Source organism: Cuculus canorus, chromosome 1 (genome assembly GCF_017976375.1).
Source record: "Cuculus canorus isolate bCucCan1 chromosome 1, bCucCan1.pri, whole genome shotgun sequence".
NCBI classification, from domain to species: Eukaryota; Metazoa; Chordata; class Aves; order Cuculiformes; family Cuculidae; genus Cuculus; species Cuculus canorus.
The window spans coordinates 89,192,700-89,213,119 of NC_071401.1; the positions used below are offsets into that span (position 1 = coordinate 89,192,700).

The 20,420-nt window shown below is 46.7% G+C and overlaps 1 protein-coding gene across 7 annotated transcripts in view; it reads right to left on the reverse strand.

The window, feature by feature from the left end:
- Nucleotides 1-11,278: 11,278 nt before the first annotated feature.
- BCOR (BCL6 corepressor) overlaps nt 11,279-20,420 on the reverse strand; it is an 82,963-nt gene continuing 73,821 nt past the window's right edge. For all 7 annotated transcript variants that reach the window (XM_054068497.1, XM_054068528.1, XM_054068512.1 and 4 more), the window contains 4 exons: nt 15,153-15,298; nt 13,895-13,972; nt 13,535-13,685; nt 11,279-12,380 (listed from right to left, as the gene is read on the reverse strand). In XM_054068497.1, coding sequence (XP_053924472.1) covers nt 12,086-12,380; nt 13,535-13,685; nt 13,895-13,972; nt 15,153-15,298 — 670 coding nt within the window. In that variant the 3' untranslated portion in view covers nt 11,279-12,085. The remainder of the gene's footprint in view (nt 12,381-13,534; nt 13,686-13,894; nt 13,973-15,152; nt 15,299-20,420) is intronic.

Here is a 20,420-nt window from a genome sequence, read left to right on the forward strand (position 1 = left end):
ACACCACTTGCTCTCTGAAGGACAGGGGTGACACACAGCTTGAGGTCATCCCTCTCAGAGGCTGCCCACAGTGGGCACATGGGTAGGAGAAGTCTTGCTTTGCTCAGGCACCATGCATTTCAGCATCTCGTTTTTCCTCTCCAGAGAGAAACCCTGCTGGGTGTTTTTTCCATTGCTACAGTTGGGCAGGTCTGATTTGAGATCTGACGCTTCTATTGCCTGAGCTGTGGGAGCTCTGTCTCCTGTGGGACAGCGCGCAGCTACCGGAGAATAAGCAGCAGTGTGGCCAGGGAAGGCTACCCGCTGCTGGGCACTCTGGATTTGGGGCTGACTCCAGCAAGCCACAGATCCGCAGAGGCTTTTCTACAACCAGGCTTCAATTAGAGAGAAATTCAGTTTTATGCCTAACAGTTATGTGTTTTATGGCTTTTGAAATGTGTACTAAAGCTCTTGTGTGTCACATGCAGACCCCTGCACGGCTGTGCAAGTGTCCTGGGTTTTTACTGTGCAGATAATCCTGCCTTCAGATGGAAAGGGACGTTGAAACTAATGAAAAATGGGCTGACTTTATACTAGCCCTGTAACAAAATAAATTGAAAGGAATGTGTTAACTTTTGTTTTATTTAACTTTGCCAACTTTCAAGTCAGCTCTCAAGCACCCAGAAGGTTTTAGAAAATGTTTAATCTAGCTCAGACAATTTCCTGAACTCCCTAACTGGACCACCCCATTTTCTGAAACACTGCCAAAAGGTCTTAGTTATCCGCAGGCTCTGGCGTGCTGCTCTTTCACAACTCCTTGCTGTCCTCTCACCTCCACCCTCAAGCCGTTGTGTGTGCCTTAATATAGTCCAGAAAGGGGAACCTCCTAGACTTCGCTGTCAGTGCCTGATGAAGCAAGCCCTGCCAATAGCCACAAACCTGCTTGGCAAACAACTGCCCCAGTGCTCTTCGCGGCTGCACACGGCATAAGCATGAGCATACAGCCTGCCTGCAATAGCCTGCCTGCTCCTGGTGGGACTTGCCCACCCTCCTGGCTCCCCCCTGCCCATGGTCTGATCTTCTCCGTGCAGCAGCCCTCCCTAGAGAGCCCAGGAATGCTCCTTGTCATGGGTGTACCGGGTGGTGGTGTAGTCTCACTTCACCCTGGCTCATACGCCAGGTTTTCTGTCCTGATGCCCTTCAACCCTGATGCTCCATCCAGTGGCCCGCCCCTGCCTGTGCTCAGCAAAAAGCATCAATGGCTGATGTCAGGTTCACAGGACAATGGTAAACATCACCTCTGTCTTCTCTCTCCTCCCACCTGCCTCATCATCACTGCACGCTGAGGCTATGCAGCTGTCCCAGGGCAAGGAGGGGCACGCATGGTACACAAGGATGCTGTGCTGGTGCCACAGCCCTCTGAGATGCAGCTTTCAGACCTTAATTATTTTTTTTTCTCCCAACAGAGAACATAGTGCTAACGTGGCTTCAGCTCACCAGGGTTTTAGTCACTCTCCCACTGAGCAGTGCTTGCTGTTTAGGGGCTTACCATTATGCAATAAACTTTCCTCTTAAAACTTAGTTTCCTGCCCTCCTCCTGTGTCTCCCTCTGTTGTCCACCTACGCTATTGGCTCCAAATAAGGGTAGCAAGCTCCCTAGAGCTCTGTACCACCTACTCATCACCCTGCTCTCCTTCCTCCCCTGCCCACTTGTCCTGTCCTCTCTTAATCACAGAGGAGGCAGGAGGACAAGAAAAACTGGCTGGGCTTTTCCAGGGATTACTGGAGGGATTTGCCCTCTTTTTCTCCTCGGACTTGACCGGCCAATCTTTAGAATTTTTACTGGTGGAGATGTCATTCATCCATGCACCCAAATGAAATAATAAGTATGGGTGACAAGGATAAAGACATCAGTTTTGAAAAGCAATGAGTTCATCTTCTAGGGTCACACATCTGTCTGCAGGTCTTTGCTGGCTAAAGCAGTCAAACCTCATCAGAAGCCTGTGGGGCCAGAGCCAGCCCTGCAACGCAGCCCCACTGTGGGATGCCAAGTCTCAGCATATGCAGGAAGAGGGGTGGCATCCCTGGCTCCCCAGGCAGGTCTCTGGGGGGCAATGAAACCTTCAGGGCACAGGGCTTTCCTCCCCTCTCACTTGGAAAGCAGATTTGTTTCAGAGGAGACAATGCCATCGGGAATGATTTTCACAGGGCAAACTTTTGCAAGGGGCAAAGATGTTCCTGGTGGGCACAGCCATCCAGGACAGGCAGGAGTGGGGTTCATGTAGTCAAGCTGGCTGGGTTTCCTGGGGTCTTGTAAGTGTCATGCAGCAATTCGGAGGTTAAACCTTCTACTTCCCCTTACTGGAAGTCACTGCTCTGAGCGTGATGGCACACAGCGTCTTCCACAGCTTCAGAATCAAGGAGTTATTGCTCAGATATAATTTCCCTATCCTTCACAGAATTATCGCAGGAGGGAGAGGATTAGCAGGTATGCAAATCACACTGGGTGGGGGAGGGAGAGCTATGCTAAAAAATTAATAAATGCCACAGTGGTTTTGCTGTTCAAGCTCTCCAGTGCCTTTTTAGGAAAACTAATGTGTTTGCAGGGTGATTGCAAGCCTGATGGGAAAAAGGAGCCAATCTTCCCACTCCTGGCTCATGCACTGGGTCAGAATCTCCCGTAAGGCTGGGGCAAGGGAGCCAGCACTTTCCTGCGCACACACACACACGCACACACGCACACAGAGACTGTGCAGAACTGCAGCGTCTCCACACATCGAATGTTCAGGACTGCTGCACACTGAGGAGAGGAGATGGCAGTAATGGCAAGAGCATAGCAAAGGCTGCCTGTTAAGCCAGCATCCGAGAGAGCAAGGGGAGGAACTCCCCAGTGTCCATCCCTATTGTGGCTGGCTGTGGTCCCTGTCACACCTCATGTCATGCTGCAGCCACTCCGCACGCCTGCTCCTCTCAGCTAGTTGTCATCTCTTGGTGGCCAGCACCAGACAGCAGATACCTCCTGGCTACCTCCCCACTCTCCCTGTCCCAGCTTCCAGCCCCCTGCCCAGTGCTGGTTTAAACTGGAGGTAGCACATCTGCACTCCCACCTCACCTAACCCAAGACAGTACACAGAGTTGGAGGGGAGAAGGCAGCTAATAGCAAGCCACAGTGATTTGGATAAGCCCCTTAGTGCCCAATCTCAATTTCTAAATAAATCTGCTTTAAATTATATTGATTTATGATTCGCGTATTTTTATTTGATCAGTCAGTGGTGCTGCAAAACCTCCAGGCACTTAAGGTGTTTCTAATCTCCCCATCCTGTGGATGGAGGAACTGTTTGCAAAAGGCTTGGTTTTAACCCCTGGGTCCACCAGCCACTCAACCAGGACCAGCCAGAAACCTGTCTCCTGTTCTCTTACTGGGGCATCTCTTTTCCTGGCTATTATACTTCACAGTGGCCCAGTGTGATCATTGCATAGATTCCCTGCTGTCACACCAGGACACTTAACATGAAAGTGGGGTGAGGATGTTTTGGACACTGGCTGTGACAGTACACATGTCTGGGAGTTTGCATTTTAACATTTTTACCAGGATATCTGCTCTCTCCATGCCACCAGGTTAGACAAATACCTGATAAAGAAATAAACTTGTCAAATAAATTTGCTTTACAAAAAGACCGAGCCCCGCAGAAGTCTCTGTTGTGTATTTAAAAAAATACGTTATGCCTTCACAAACAGACTGCCTGGGATACCGCATTCCTCTGCGCTTGGGAGCTGCAGAAGAGGGACCGTCCTTGGGGCTGTTTTGCTGTGATTTGGCACCAACAGCCAAACAGACCTGCTCTCCTCCTCCAGCGCTGGCTGGGGAAGGGATGGGTCTGGCTCACCTTGCTCTGCCTTCAAAACAACTCTGAGGGTCGCACTGAGCAGCAAGAGTTACCTCAGGTGGAGTTAGGGCAGACAATGAGAGGGAAAGACTATGAAGTTGTTAGAAACTTAGCCAGATGTTTGAACGCCTGGGAAGTCACAAATGGGCTGAGCACAAGGCTGTGAGTTCGAACTGACGTTTAGCTGTAGAAATAAGCCTGGGAAGGGTTTTCCTGGATTTCTCCAGCTTGCGCTCCCCCCGCCGCAGCCCCTGCTGCGCTCACAAAATAGACCAAGCCGTAGTGCTCAGGCAGCAGTGGGTTTGCTTTCCTCCTGACAGCACTTGTTTACTATTAAATAGCCTTGAAGACAGAGACACTGCTTTGTGTCCTCAGAGCCATGAGCTTGTCTGAGCCACTGGTTTCTCCAGAATAACAACATATCCTCCCTTCTCAATGTTTCCCAATGGTGAAAGCTGTTGCTTGTTGCTACCCAGGGCCTTGACTCCCAAACTAACAAGGCACCTTTTTGCCGCAGCGTATTTGCATCTCTTTGTTGACTTTGATAATCAAGCTCACTCCTGAGCCTTTGAAAACAGTAGTAATCAAAGCCACATTGGCTTTTCACGCATGGCAGCCCTTTCAGGCGACGTAACCCCTTGGGGACCAGACACTTTTGGTCACTAGACTGTTAACAGCTGCGTGGGAAGCTGGTGGAAGGGCTGAGCATCCATGCTCCAGAGGCACAGCTCACCCATCCTTCTGAGCCAAGGTAATGCCACAGTGCCACCAAAAGGGCAACGCTTCGTTGCCCATCCCTGACCCCTTGCCCTGCTCCTACAGCCAGGCAGCACTGCCTCCTCACCTGGCAGGGGGCTGGGATGCTCACCCACCCTCTTCCACACCCCCCACCCCAAGGGTCTGGCTGCTGCTGAGCTAGAGTGCAACCACCTCATGGGGGTGCAAGGGATGTTCCCAGAGGAGACCACCCCATCCAGCAGCAACAGTCCCCGAGATAGGCCCTGTTCTATCACACTGCTGTCACAATTGCTGCCCTCTTGAGCTGGTCCTGCATCAAACAGCCCCAAATCCCCGGCTGCTCACAGCAGACACTGGGTAGTAGAGGTAAACTCCCTGGGCTAAAGAGGCCAAGTTTACCAGCTAGGCAGCTACAAAACACCCTCATGACATAGAGCTAAGGGGCAGAAGGATAAAGTCCCCACCCTGCTTCCATCCCACTCCTCTGCATGGAAAAACCCATAGCAGCGCCCGGCTTAATTTTGCCCCTGAGCTGGCCCAATTCACAAAGGGTATTTTTTATGCAGATTAACATATCACAAAGATACTCAAAACTGATGTTTCCCGTAAGATGTCACGGAGTGAGGAGAAAAGATATCCAGCTTCAAATTATTTGTTTCAGTTCCCTCAGTGCTTTATGCCACCGGTTTCAGCATCTCAGGCAGGGGAGCCAAGCCTGGCCCCACTGAGCGGTCAGGAACCAAGTGCCCACTAGATTCCTGTGGCGGTAGAGGAACTTCTCCTAAACAAGCACCCGCAGACCACTGACCTAACACATGGCAACTGCAGCCCAGGTCTCCCCTCTCCCAGCACTGGGCTCCATGATTAACAGCAGCGGTTCAAAAGCAGCCAAACCAGGCTGTTAGAGAAGAGTCCCTTCTGCACGTGTTGGCTCCAGTGCTAAATTTGCATACTGTATTTGCCAAGGGTTATTAGTGTTGATCAGCTGTTAAATAAGCTGCCCTTTTCATTTCAGGAGGCCTGTCAGGACTTGCCTTCACGTAGGCTTTACTTAAACAAGAGTTTTATGGCATATTGGAAAAGGGTTTTCATTAGGGAGCTTTTTCCTTGAAATTTCGACAGCTACAAATACTAAACACTGTCTCTGACATCACAAGTGGCTGCCGCATGTGTTGCCTAACCCTCTACATCCCCAGTGCATGAAAATAGCTGCAATCATGAAGCAGTGGAAATCAGGATACAGCCACACGGGCACCCCTCATTGTGCCAGGGAAGGACCTGAGGGGGAAGATGAAGATAAGGACAGATCCCATGTTAGAAAATTAAATTATCTCCTGTTGGAGAAGGATGCTGTGAGTTGCTGTATACAGGTTTCAGAAACAGCCTCGCCCTCCCCTGCACCTACAGGGATATAGTCTTTGGGGTGACTTACAGCTGCGTTTCACCATCCTCAGTTTTAACTGTCTCTCTTCAGTCACATGCATTTAGCCAGCAACAGGGGCTCCTTGGACAGGGGAGGCTGGGAGCAGAGGCCAGTGGTTCAAAGAAGGTGGCTTGTGACTCATAAAGAAACAGCAGGATGGGATAAGAACCACATTTGGCCCTATGGGTAGGTAGCACTGTCAAAGGCCTCTGGAAAGTCAAGCCAGGAAAAAAAAGTAATTTGAGGACTGAGGGGAACTTTGTAATAACCAGCTGGTTCCCACAAATGTAATTATGCCCAATACCCTACAAATTGTTAAAAGAGCTAGAAAGGAATTAAAAATATGGATGCAGCAGTGAGCTGAAGAGGGTTTTGAAATGCTTACCAGCTAGTCTTGAATAGCCTGATAGAAAAAAAAAATAATGTTACTTTCTGGGACAGGATTGTCTCCGTGACCAGCAAGAGAATCAAAATACCCTTCTGCATCATGGCCCCATGTTCTGCACCTCCCATTCCTCCTGCCTGCAAATTTTGAACAGTTATTGATCTCCAGAGGATGTTTGCCCAGTTTCTTCAACACAAAGGTGCACCCTCCCCACCACGCTGGGGGATGGCACTCTGCTAGCCACCCACCTACCACCAGCTCCTGTGTCTCTGCTGCTACGTTTCCCGAAGCTGTGTCAGGGAGGGGCAGGTAAGACAAGAAGGTGGCAGTGGATGGCATGCCAGGCACACTGTGCACTTCCTCTCCCACCACTCTTCCAGGGGAAAAGAAACACAAGTAACTATGAAAACCGAAAAATTTGACTGTAACAAACCATAAAACACTGGATCAACCATCTGCCCCTCACTCACCTCGTTGGTACAGTGGCTTGGCTGTGTCTTGCCGGTACTGCCTGCAGTTAGGATCACCAGGCAACAAAGCCAGCAGTTAGAATTGATTGATTGATTTGTACATTAAATAGGTATTCCTGTTCAATTATTGGCAGGTTTGTTAATGGATTACTATTTCAATGATTCTGATAGTTTAAATTACATGTTATTTCATAGATGCAGGTTTCCTTAAAAAAAAAAAAAAAAAAAAAAAGAGCTCCCCTTGCATCTATTAACATATTAAAGACAAAATAAACATCTAGGCTGATATAATGCACAATGTGGCACTAGTCTAGGTGCTTCCTAAGCTAGGGAAATCTTATTTGTTTAATAATAAGTCGGTCATGAATATGCAAATCTGCGCCAGTGCAGTACCTCACTGCTGTCACTATTAATGAGTTGCAAATTAATGTGACAACAAAAGGAAAATCAATTTAGTGGCAGGATCATGGTTCATACCTGCCTCGAGAGAACAACCATCTACAGTCACATCGGACTGCTGGTAACTGTGTGCACATGGTGTGGACAAGGTTTGCTTCAGAGCTGGCAAACCAGAAAGAGGCAATGTACTGCCTTCAACTAGGAGGGTATAAAGTAGCATTGCTCCTAGTGATGCATCACCCACAAGTTGCAGGAAAATACAGTCTCTTCACTCTGCAATCACAGTGAACCCACGCAAAGTACACAAACAGGTGAAATACTGAACTAGCAAGACAGATGCAGATGGGAAGAGAGTGTGGACACCTAGACACAGTACTTGAAGAGAACTTCATCTTCTTCAGATCTGTTTGGGGATTTTTTTCCCCTGAAAACACTACCGGCTCACAAAGTGGAACTTGTTGCATTCCAGTCACTTTCTTCTCTTGCCCCTCCTTCTAGCAGAAATGCAACAGTGAATAAGCACATTGAGAAAAGACCCAGTCTATGTCTTCACAACCATGGCGTTCAACTATTCTATCCTGTGTAGTGGTGCCAAGCCCTCTCCTACCAACATTGGACCCATACGGAAATGAAAATACAATGTTCTGCAAACAATTTTAAACAGATATGTTACTTTTTTTTTTTTTTTTCCCTCAGTTAGCTTGCATCTGTAAGTTTAAAGTCGCAATGTGTGCCTTTTTCCTGTATGAACTGAAGAAATGATGCCGAATGTTTACCAGCAGCCTCACAGAGCCTGGGAATGGCAGCTGCCTGCATTTACCACTCCCTGACACCTTGCTCATATTAATGCCCAAATGCTGGGTTTCATCTATAGTTCCGTTATTTAGCACAGAAATGGAGGGAGGAGTCGGCTTCAAACTCTTTGATTCATGGAGCGAGCTTGGCCCCTGGGAGCAGTTTTTAAGACAATTTCAATTCTGCTCTTGTGATCCCATAAACTAGAAGCTGGATCGAGTTTCCAGCGGGCAGCTGGGCTCTCCCTTCAGCAGATTGCTCCTCAAGAAAGTCAACACCAAGTACAAACAAGGACCAAATGCCTCTAGCCCTTGCTTGACACTCACCGTATCACTATCTTTGTCATGAGTCCCCAGCTAGGTCACCAGAGCAAAACAGGGAGACAAGAGCAAAGCAGAATAAACGAGAAGAGTGTCCAAAGGGAAAAATAACCCAAATGGGAAACTCCCAGGGCTGACCCCACTATGCGGAACCCTGTCCTCTTGAGTAAAGCAAGAAGGCAAAGGAGTTGTTCAATATTTTGCGGTCCTTAGAAGCATTGCTTATCTTGGCAGAAGCCACACAGCACTGCGCATGCTGTGGCTTCCTCCCCACCTCCAGGCTGTAGCCCGGTACTTCCTGGGATTTCGCAGCCAGCACCAAGTAAAAGTTTGACAAAGAAAACTCCCTTAAGGAGGTTTACACCTCTGCTCTAGATGGAGATGGTTTGGGGTTGTTTTTTTTTTCCTATTGCACCAGTGGTTCTCCAATGCCTCTATGGGGCAGCACAGCCTTCCAGAGAGGCAAATCCAAGTGATGAGCAGAGGACATTCAAGGAAACACCATGGCTTGGGCCTCAACAGCATCAGCACTGCACTTTCACCTTGCAGAAGGCAAGACATAGGATTGGCAGGGTTTTACTATTCCCAAAGTCTGTGTTTCTGTTTCCTTGCTTCTTATTAACTTGGAGTAATGCCAGCAGTGAGAAGCAAGTCTCTTTGGCTTATGGAGGACGCACAAGAAAGTACTTTGAAGAAGAGCAGCCTGAATCCAGAAGCTGAAACGATGAACATCAGCCTCCTTGCAGCCCTGCCGTACTGGCTGGAGCTAGCACAGTCCCTGGCTCTGTGTTGTGCAGAATCCAGCCAGTCCCGATGCTGGCAAGGCAGTGTTTTGACTCCCCTGCCTACACTCACCGTCACCAAGTTCGCTCCCTGCCGGCACACTGCCATCTCTCCTCTCCCCAAGGTAACGATCCCTTGGGCTTACCTACTGAAAAACTATGCTTGCAGCCAGCTGCTCATGCGACAGTTTCTCCCAAACCGCCCAGAACAGGGTCAGCCAAGCCAGCCTTGTGTGCCCAGCAGCATGGGATGCTGCCCTGCTCCTTCACTGAACCCTCCACGCTTCCTCAAGCACCCTCCCACGGCAAAGTCTCTTCAAAAGAACCTACACCCTAGAAGATAAAGTAGTCATGCTGTGTCAAGGGACAGCACTGCAATCAGGTGTTCCCCAACACAGCTCTATATTTAGAGTAGAGGGGCCCTGGGGCAGGCACACACTTGCACTACAACAGTATGAGGCTGTTACTGTATTAGAGCATGGATGCAAGCTCCAGCATAGGGATGGCCCAACTGTACTCAGTGGAGATAGTGGAAAGCTGACTAAGCAGAGACATTTGGGTAGCACGTGCTCTCAAGATCATTTGAGGAGGAGCCGACCAAAAGAGGAAGCCGCATCAATCTTCTGTTTGCCTGTGGGGCACAGGAAGAAGTGAGGTGTCTGCCACGCACCCCTGGAAGTGGTACAAAGCTGATTTCTGCTCAGCTCAAACTATCCAGGTATTACATAGCTGTAATCTGCCTGTACAGATAAAGTTGTCTGTAACAATTGTTTTCAATATTCTCCCTTGCTTTATTGTTTTCTGGGTCGCTTTGGCTTTCTGGGAAAACCAAGAGGTAAAAGCACCCACCACTGGAGAACAGGGATGCCTGAATTTCAGTTCCTCGCAAAGCTGGAAGCTTGGAAAGAAATCCAGGGTGTCGGTGTAAGCCATGCAGCAGAGAGCAACATCACCTTTATCTGAAGTCTGAAGAAAGATATCAGCACTTGTATTAGGACTAGAAATTCCCTGCCCTGTGGGGAGACAGGGACTTCAGCTGCCAACAGCAGACAGCTGTTGGGCCCCTCTCTTGCCTTTTGGCTCAGCCACAAAACCACCTTACCCCCAGAAGCAATCCTACTGTAAGCCACACACTACAAAGGTTTGGCAAAAGTCTGGATGGCAACAAACCAAAGGAGGCATCAGGCTGCTTCTGTCTTCTGGGGCACCTTCAGAAATGTGGTGTCATTCTACCTTACCTTTAGGATGAGAGTAATTCACACAGTTTCTTAAGGTCCCTCAAGAGCAAGGATTTAACCCTCAGCACACTGACCATTAATCAAAACCTTTGAGCTTCACTTATCCACAGACAGAGACACTTTTTTCTCAGATGGAGCAGGTGCTCTTCTCGAGAAACTTTTGGTGGGTGTACTGGCCCTTATCAGAAGAGAAGCACGATTTAAACATCTCAGTCGAAGCACTTGGCTATCACAGGACATACTGCTGCTAAGAACAGCTCCAAAGCAAACTCAAGAGTTTGAGTTCACAGCAGGAACTTCTTTTCAGACCCTTAAGAGAAAACCTGCCCAAGCTCTGGAAGCCCAGCCTCTTCAGATGCAAGCTCCTGAGCAGTGTAGAAGTGACATTCTGTTCACCGTCCCTTTAGATCCCCCAAAGGGTGCTCACAGCCTTAATGCTCTATATTAAAACTAAAGCATTTGCTCTGGTACTATTTTCCACCCCTCTGCAGACACCGAAAAGAGAATTCAGTCAATTCAACTTAAAAAAAGATGACAAAGGAGGGAAAATAATTGAACCTATTCACACTTCTTCAACTAAAAGGGGACGGATGCAGAAAGTATTGTGAATACAGCTTTTAAACCTCTGTCCCACAAAAGGTGCCTGCCCGATGTTTTCTTGTAACCTTGAATTTAGACAGCCGATGCAGATTCTACCTCAGATTTCATCAACTGCTCACCGGCACCTGTGCCAGCTCTGCTCCGCTTCACAAGGCACATGCAGAGCTTCCTTTCATAAACATTAATGAGTTCAAGTTCGTTTCACAACCAGGCATGGAATTAATGGGAGTCACTTAAGCCTCTTCATTTCTCAACAGTTTTATTGCCTTTAAGAAAATTTTTGTAAAATATAAATACAAAGGCAGGAGATTTACTTACAAAGTTAAAACACAGATCTCAAACATAAACACACAATTCAGAAAATTTAGTTTATGTACAGTTTCAAGCAACTTCAACATATGTTAGTTTTTCAATATTTTACAAGGTACAGAAAAAATAGTTCAAAGTCTTCTTTAAATAAAGAGCATAAAATGTTTAAACATATATAAACAATCCGGTTTGATGTGTGAAAACTAAATTTCACAGCTTTTAAATTAGGATATAAAAGTTCTTACAATTAGTTGATGCGTATGGATATGGTTTAATTTATATTACAAACTATTGAATTATATTCAATAGTGCTTACCTGGCCAAAGCAGGTAATTCTGTAAACAAAAAAACAAAAATAATATCACCAAGTGCCTTACCGAATTCTGTCTCCCAAACGAGCCACACGACTTTGATCACATCACCTAGGAAAAGTATGTTCCGTGTAATCAGTGCTTTGTATGAAACAAAGTCAATGTGTGGGTGTGTTCTTTAAAAAAAAAATGTGTTCCAAGTTAATAACAAACTTATTCCAAAGCCTGTGTGCATTTAAAGAAACATTATATAACAATTTTGTAAAAACTGATTGAAGTTAAAAAAAAATTCTTCCAAAATCCATCCAACTGGAATTCAGATCTCTTATATAAAGGAAAGATATTTTCATATATAATAGTGTCCTTTCTTTACAGAAACAATTGCATTTGAACACATATACATAAAGAAGTAACTGTATAGAGCACTGTACATTAAATGGCCTGATGGTTCACCAGAGGATGTCGAAGGGAGGGTCCTCGTGTGGATGCAACCAGTGAAGTGAGGAGCCAAGTAAAGTCTTGAGTTCGCTTGTAAACTCTACCAAGTCCAACAGCTCTTTGCTCTCTGGGTTAAAAGCTTCAAGGTCCGTAGGGCAAGAGAACAACTGGCTGAGGGAAGTCTGTTTGTAAAACTCTGCCTCTGTGATGGTGACAACTTCCAGATTGGGGAAGTTGCAGCGAAAGATGCGAGATGACATTTTTAGCCTCTTCACCACGTCCGAGAGCAAAAGCCAGTTTCGTGGTCTGTGGAAGCGAAGGAGAAACAGGCTCCAATAACTGAAATTAAGTCACAGGCTTCTTGACTTTTCACCATATCGCTGTGAAATAAACCCTCATGCACAAACAAGGCCATTGCCCAAGGTGCTCGAATATAACAGATGTGCAGGCGCACATGTATTTGCTCATGTTACTACAGCTTTGGGGAAGGAGGGAGGGGGACCAGGCATGCAGGGGCATCGGAGCCCACAAACTCAGGGCTCCTGAGCGCATGCGCGGGTCAGCAGCCATCCCAACAGCAGCTCACACAGTTAAAGGTTCACCCAGCTGAGCCTGACTCTCATTTGACAAGTTAGGAGATGGCCTAGAGTTATAGCCAGAAATTTCAGCACCTCTAACTTCCAGAGCTGTCAATATTAAATACAATTCCACAGAAGTTTTTTTGTCAGATTATGTTTAATTCAAGCGTTATACTTGCCCACTTCAGAGAATTTAAACTATATCCATCATCCCAATAATAAAAACATGCTAAACCCACACTCCTGCATGATTAATATTTAGAACTATTTTTCCTTCAGCTGCCATCAAAACTGGTGCAAATAACAAACAGTAGCTGTTTATGAAGCTAATTTATATCTTGAATATAACAGATAATAAAGTTTTCCAGGCCTTTGGTTATTATTAAGTATCATAGTATCTTCTGCAAGATGTTTATTTGTTTGATACGATTCAGGGCTTTAAACCAGTTTTGCTACAAAATCTAGAACAGTAATAATGGTGTCATTTCATTACCCACAAAAATGTGCCCACTCAGCAAAAAAGAAAAGGCCAATAAATGAAATTAAGAACACCTTACAAACATGATACCCAAATGTAGTGCTAGAAGCACTTACTTTTTGGGATGTTCTATCAAGGTGCCTGCCTGGAATGAGGGAAGGAGTTGGTGTTCAAAAGTCACTCATCCCACTGAGGAGTATTTCAATTAAAACACTGCCCCAACAAGTCAGCCGTTCCCTCTCTCTCCTCTTATTAGTTTCTTTCTAAAAAGCTCTGCAATTATAGTATTCCTTTCTCATTTACATTAAATAAATGCAAGCAGTCTTCCCCATGGACGCAAACTGCCACCATTCCAAGCAGACTGTCTCAGCTATTCTTGCCCCAAACCCCTTATTTGTTCTTACCCCTGAGAGAGACACACTTGAATGTTGTAACACGGCAAGGGAGGCTCATCTGAAAATTCAAATTCAAACACGTCGCTAAAGCCATCTTCATCTTCATCACCTGGGCCAGGAGGATTTGCCAAGACGTCAAACCCAGATTCATCTTTTGGATCTAAATAAAATTGGATAAAGGTGCCAAGTCAGCATTGGAGAGATTGTTGCAGGTCTTGCTTTTTCTTCCAATAACGTGATCGGTAAATAAAATCAGTTTTCTTCCTTCCTAGCTTCTTCCACGATAAAAACAAAACAGCCCCCACCCCCACGTGCCGCATGTTTTGAAAGTCTCTGCATACATAGAAATAAAGGGTAACATTTGCTCACCGCACACAGAGCTGCCATAGAAATCCCAGCACAAACCAGGGTCATCAACACTTCGACCTTGCAGGTCAGTTAAATACTCTGGAGAGGAAAAAATAACAACAAAAACATACTGATGAGAACAAAAAGCTGGCAAGTTTAGCAGACCATGTGTCATACAGTCTCACTATGCATCCTCCATATCTTCCATCAAATAAAACCCACACCGTATTCCTGATGCACACGCTACAAAGAACAGCGTATACACACATCGCTCTTGCAAATATTCCTGGAATTCACTTTACTCCTGCATCCCCACCACATCAAATAATGACCCATCACACCAAATAATCCTCTATGGCCTAAGAAAGACAGATGCAACCTTAAGCTTCAGTAACTTGAGCGTGGCATTTTACTTTTGTGAAAGATAAAAGCACTTTTTAGCACACTTTTAGCCCGCAGTCTTTTCAGTCACCAACTTGAGGGTGAAACAGTAGCCCCAGAGAAACAGATGAAAAAGGGTTTTTCACACAAATACATTCAGAAGATGTAACTCCTTTCTACAGGCATAATTTGACTCGATGAAAAGATACCGGAAATCAAGATGCTAAGAAGTCCAAGATACTGGACTTCATACTGGAGTCCTGACACACTAATGCGCTTTCTGCACTTCACCATTTAGAAAGGTAAGTAGATCAGTACTTGAACTCATTGACTGTGAACACTACAAACACTTTCAGAGGTAAACTTACTAGGGAATGCAAGCGTCTTTATCCAAAACTAGTATGAGAAAAAAAAGCCCAACATGCTAGAATACGGACATGTTTAAAGCCAAGATCCTTTAATATAGTTTTACAGCACTTCAGATATAAAATGAGACAGAACTTGCAAAAAAGACAAGTACAAGAAGGATAAAACCCAAAACTATGGGAAAACATGATTATGTTTATCAAACAGCTATTTGATTTGGCAAGTTTCTTATTTTCATTTCAAGAAGAAAAATGAAAGCACTGAAACAGCCCGACGACCTCCCACCTACCAAATCTCATAGTGCCATAATCCTCACAACTTATTAAAAATTTCAATTAGAAGAAGCCCCCATGCATGGCTACACTTCTCAGCTGCAGCAGCTGGGGAGTGGGAGTAGGCAGAGAGGGAGCTACTACAGCCTACCCTAACGCTCCTCAGCATGGAGCCATGCCCACCAGGCAGAAGGGACTTTGCGGGGCCAGGAAACATCCTTTCCACAACCAGCAGAGCCCCGTGCAATGTGGCCACGCACCTGTGAGGAAGGTCTCCATGAGCTCACTGTGGGTCATTTTCACGATGGTCCTCCCAGAGTAAGTCGCAAGTGTTGGATCAGCACCATAAGACAGTAACAGGCGGACGATTTCCAAGTGATCGTTTTCGACCGCATCATGGATTGGTCTAGGGGGAAATTAAAAAAGATCACGGCGTTACATTTTGACTCAACAATATTATGTAAATGTGTTCGACAAGAAACTTCTGACTTCAGATCACACCTATTTATAGCAAATAGCACTATTAATACAGCTGCCAATCACCTCATTGTCAGTTTTACTTGTACATCATTGCCTCGCCTCTTGCCTTTTCAGAGTCAGACTGCTCAGGGCAGATATTTCTGTTACATCTATTCATTGCCGTATGTATTTCAAGGGGCAGTAAAATAATTACACCACTGTAACAAAAAGCAGGAATTTGTGTGAAGCCTCACAAACACAATTTTGCTGCAAGTCACTCTACCGTTCCAAATCTCTGCCAATTTAACAGCGTGTTGTGGAGTAAGGGCTCATTCAGCCTGCCTCTGGGCAAGCATGGAAATCAGTTACCCAGAGCTCCTAAATTATGTACACAGAAATAAGTTATGAAAATTTGCTGCAAATTAAAACTTCTGTGCTATATCCTCTTTAAATAGGACTTGTGAATATATTTGCAGCAAAACTCAACCCTTCTACTTGGAGAATAGAAAAACGTGTTACTTTTAGTCCACTCAGAACGTGCCATTTTACGTGGCACGAGAAATTTATACAAACTCAGACATAGATTTGGTGAGCCTACAGAAGGATTATTCATTAATACACATGCCTGCAATTCCAGGTTTAGAATGCTTTATCGCTAATTATAAATTGCATTAACTTTTGCCTTTAAAATTGATTATACGCAACGGGGAGTTGTCTGGAAGTAGAACATATTACCCTTCAGACTAATGAAGATGTGTTAAAATCCCATCTTTTCCTCAGAGGGCGATGAGCAGGGAACTAAAAGGGCAGTCAAATGCAATGGCCAGCAATCATGGGCAGTTCAACTCCATTCTACACTCCTGCTCCTTTAATCTGTCAACACTGCTGCTCCTAACAAAGCTTGAGCTCTCAAACAGATGTATTAAAAAGCAAGAGTAGTAAGGAAGGACTTTAACATACCGATTACCTGGGAAGCTTTCAGAATGACACTGCAAGAAGTCATCTGGAAGCACAGACAAGCAAACCCCTCAGCTCTGCCTACCAATCTCCCAAGCAATGCTCAGCTAACAGACAGGGCTGAAACTCCCTCCTGCAAAGAGGCTCATCCTACCACTCCTTCGCCACACACAGCAACAGCCCCTCTATGTCACCACTGCTTTGGACAGGCAAAAGAGGAAGGCACACCACCATGTTCCCACCATAGTTCTGATGGTGGGAGGGGGACTCTGATCCATTCAATAAAGAAGTATATTTCGGATGCGCTTACTCCCCAAGTGCTTTTCCAGGAGTCTGTAACTTAGAGTGATTAACATCTGTCACACATGAAGCACTCTCACTTAACCCCATCTTGCTGGAAAGCTGCATGCGGTTTTGGTTTTGGCAAAACCACACTATATTAACATGAGGAGGTGTATTTGGAGAGTTTGTGGCTTATTCCCTATGGAGAGGGCTTACCCCACACTGCCTGCCTCTTGCACGCCCCAGGCCACCAACACAACAAACAAGAAGGTATCCTTGAGCTGCTGAGCGTAGTCCAGGTCATGCCACCCCTCAAGGCTCCTAGCAGCAGAGAGCGCAACACGTGCATGCCTTCAAAGCCTGGCATACTGCTCTTTAGGAAGCCACTTCTGCATTTTAAGACCAAAGAAGTCCCTGACGATCACTTGCAAAGGGTCAGGATATCCCTTCTCAGTTTCTCAGGGACGTCTATAACGTCACACTGAAAAGATCTCACGCGTTTGAGACAGATGGCACTGGAGATGCCAGCATTCCTGGGGTTCCCTGCAAGTCTCAGCCTCCCACCTCCACCTACTCGGTGCTTCCGCACAGGGACTGCTGCAGCATCGCATGCCTACACAGCATCTAGCGCATCCAGGACCTGGCTGGTGCTAAACTTCTCAGGCGGTACAACACAAGAGGTAACAAATAATACGGATGCTGACACAGACACTGATAAAGTACCAAGTGTTTCCGGCTGTCAGCAAGTATCTGAGGCCTGAGCTGTCGGTCACAACACTCTGAGCATCTATAGCAGGAAAGGTCAGCCTAGCTGCAAACCCTCCCGTCCCCCACTGAGCATGAAGCATCCCTGGCTGAATGTCTGGCAACAAGCACTGGGAACAGATGAGAATTACGGCTGCCGCCAAATGACGCTTTTTCTTCCCCACTCTCTCACTTTTTAACTGTTTTCCACTATATTTTAGAATCGGGATTTGGGGAGGGAGGGGAGTTTTGGAGGGTGTTGTGGGTTCATTGATGTTTCTTGTTTGTTTGTTTGATTTTTTTTTCAAACTGACTTACCTAAGTGGCTTTTGAAGCAGTAATGGATTAAAGATGATCCCCTAAGTTATTAAAAACTGCATCTAAATCACCACCTGGTGTTTCAATTGATTTAATGACACTCGGACAAGTTTATTAAAGAGCATCTGGGCCTTCCCCAGGAAGGAAAAATCACAGGCTGTAACTCTGGGATGGGATCTCCTCTCCCTTTCTACTGGTCACCCGTCCTGGCACAGTAGAGCAAGACAGAGGCAGAGGCAACGGGCCAGGCAGCTCAGCCGGCAGCAGGGCAGGCAGTGGGACAGGCAGACCTGTCCTCATCGCCTGCCGGAGCACTGGGAGGCCACTCCGGGCATGAGAGGAGACTTTATAGAGGCAAGGGAAAGGAAAGGCGCAGTAAAGCTGCACAGAAGGAGGAAAAACAATAAATAAAAGGAAGGAAAGAAAACCCGGCGGGGGGGTGTGTGTGTGTGTGTGCGCGCGCAGAGGGGAAGAGCAGGAAGAAGATTCCCCGATTCCCCATAGATAAAGCACGAGGGAAACGGCAATAACAGAGCGCTGACAGACTCTTTTACTGGCTAGCACAGCTTCTTGGCAAGCTCGCAAGCAGGACTGTGCAAAGGCACAGCTACTCGTTTGCTTCTCCCAACAGGGCTGGCAGAGGAAGGAGCATTTTTCAGTCTTGGCAGAGTTTAACAATCCTCTTTGTAAGATACAAAAGTGACTACTAGAGTCGGCAACTTTTTCAGATGCGGAAAAAAAAGATCCCTAGGAGTTCCTCTCCTGGGCTGCTTTGCCCATATAATCTTTTCCGCCCGGAGCATGGTGGAAATAAACAGTCTCTCTCCCTAATGGTACAGTTAACGGTAGTGCAGCTCATTTCTAAAACAAACCCTTTGAAAGGCCCCAGAAGGATCTGGGGACATTCGAGTGCTGCAATATCCTACAGGAGACACACACCTCAACCCTCTCTTGTGTACTGTCGAATTCCTCCTACTATTTTTACTGCTACTAGAGTCAGGAAAACATTTCACTGGGGGTTTATCATTCCGCCACCAAAATTATAAACTATTTAGGCCACTCAGGGTTTGCTCTCAGCCTTTCAGGCACCGTCAGAATTTTCCTCGCTGCAATAAGAGGTCTCGTAACTTGCCGAACCGTGCCAGATCTCAGTGTTTTATTTTTGCTTCCATCTACTCTATTACACAACGCTGCCCCACGGAAGAGGCAAAGCAAAGGCACGAGTTGCAGGAGGGCAGCTCTGCCGGCTGCCTCTCCTCTAACACAATTAGCTGCTGGAGGGGATCCCTCTGCCAAGACCAGCTGAAAGGATGCAGGATGCAGGAAGAAAGCCATGTTGGCATGGTCCTCCCAGGGAAAAAAAAAATATGAAAAAGGCTGAGCTCATCAGCCACCAGCGAGAAGGATAAAGCAAAACTGGCTGCGGAGAACAAACCTCGCCAGCGGAACTCTGAAGCTACGGAGTTAGCCTTGCTAACAGGCAGGAGATGCCTGCATTTTTGGCATGTGGCTTTGTTTTTCAAGCAGTGCCGGTTCAGCTAGGGCATGCCGCGGGGCTAAGAGGGCAAGAACAAGGAGATAAGAGCAAATAAACCTGCAACGGCGCTTGCTAATGTCAGGCACCGGTTGTCGAAGCCCCTTGATGAGCGACTGCACTTACTGGGGTCCCGTCAGGGGAGGAAAGTGCTCACCTCTTAAGCACGGCCTATTATTATTTATAGGTAAGACGATTAAGAGCCCTTAGTGGCAGTGGCGCCTCCGAGACAGGTCTTAAAGATCTCCACCCATTGTATAATAATCTTTGATTAGCCACTAATTCGGCAGCAGAATGCTTGTGTATTCAGGGTCTGCAGGCGCTGCCTTAGGAGAGCTACCGCCCGCCTGGAGTTGAAGGGGGAAAAAAACCCTAAACGTAGGGGATTGCAGTATTTAGCCTGGCCAGAGCCTGCGAGCAGAGGGACACGGTGCCCTGCGGGGTGTGCAGGTAAAGCTCCTGCCCCGAGCTGAGGGCAAAAGGAAGGACTTGCACCACGCCTGCACCCCCAAACGCTGCCGCTACCGTCTGCCGCTTTGGGGTTTGGCAGTCACTAAGATTTCCGATAACATTGGGGACCGGGGGTTGAAAGCCGACGAGCTTTTCTACTTAATTCAGAGCAGACCTGGCCGTGTCCGTATGTAAAGGAAAGAAACTCTCTCGGTTTTTTTGCTTTCCTTCAAAACCGTGGAATGTAGGGACGCCAAACTGATGGGAGCACCTGAAGCACTTCGGGACCGAACAGAGAGATGCATGGACTTTGCAGAGCTTTCCTACGTCCCTCACGTTCCTACAGACACTTTGTTCAGACTGCAGCCATACCTTCACTGGTGCCATACCCTCAACTTTCAGTGTGTCCTCTAAAAAGGTGACGAGAGGCGGCCGGTGGCAAGTTAATGCAGACCGAAGCTTCAGGCAGCTGGTGTCCAAGTGACACCGCAGGCTGCCACGCTCGTAAAAGCAGCGTATGCAGTTTATATCACGTTGTGTGGATTTAGGTTAACTGGCTGGACGGAACTAAACAGATCCACTGTCACTGTCTGGAGATTTGAGAGCTTTCAGCATGAGCAAATGTATCTTTGGCAAGTGGGCTAGTGAGGCGGCAGAGGAGGCAATAAGGCATATTCAGAGTAGTGATAAAAGCAGGGGAGGGGAGTACATCTTCGATGGTGAGCTTGTTGGTGGGTTTTTTTAAGATTTTAGTTATCTTTCCTAGAGGTGTACATGTTCAGGA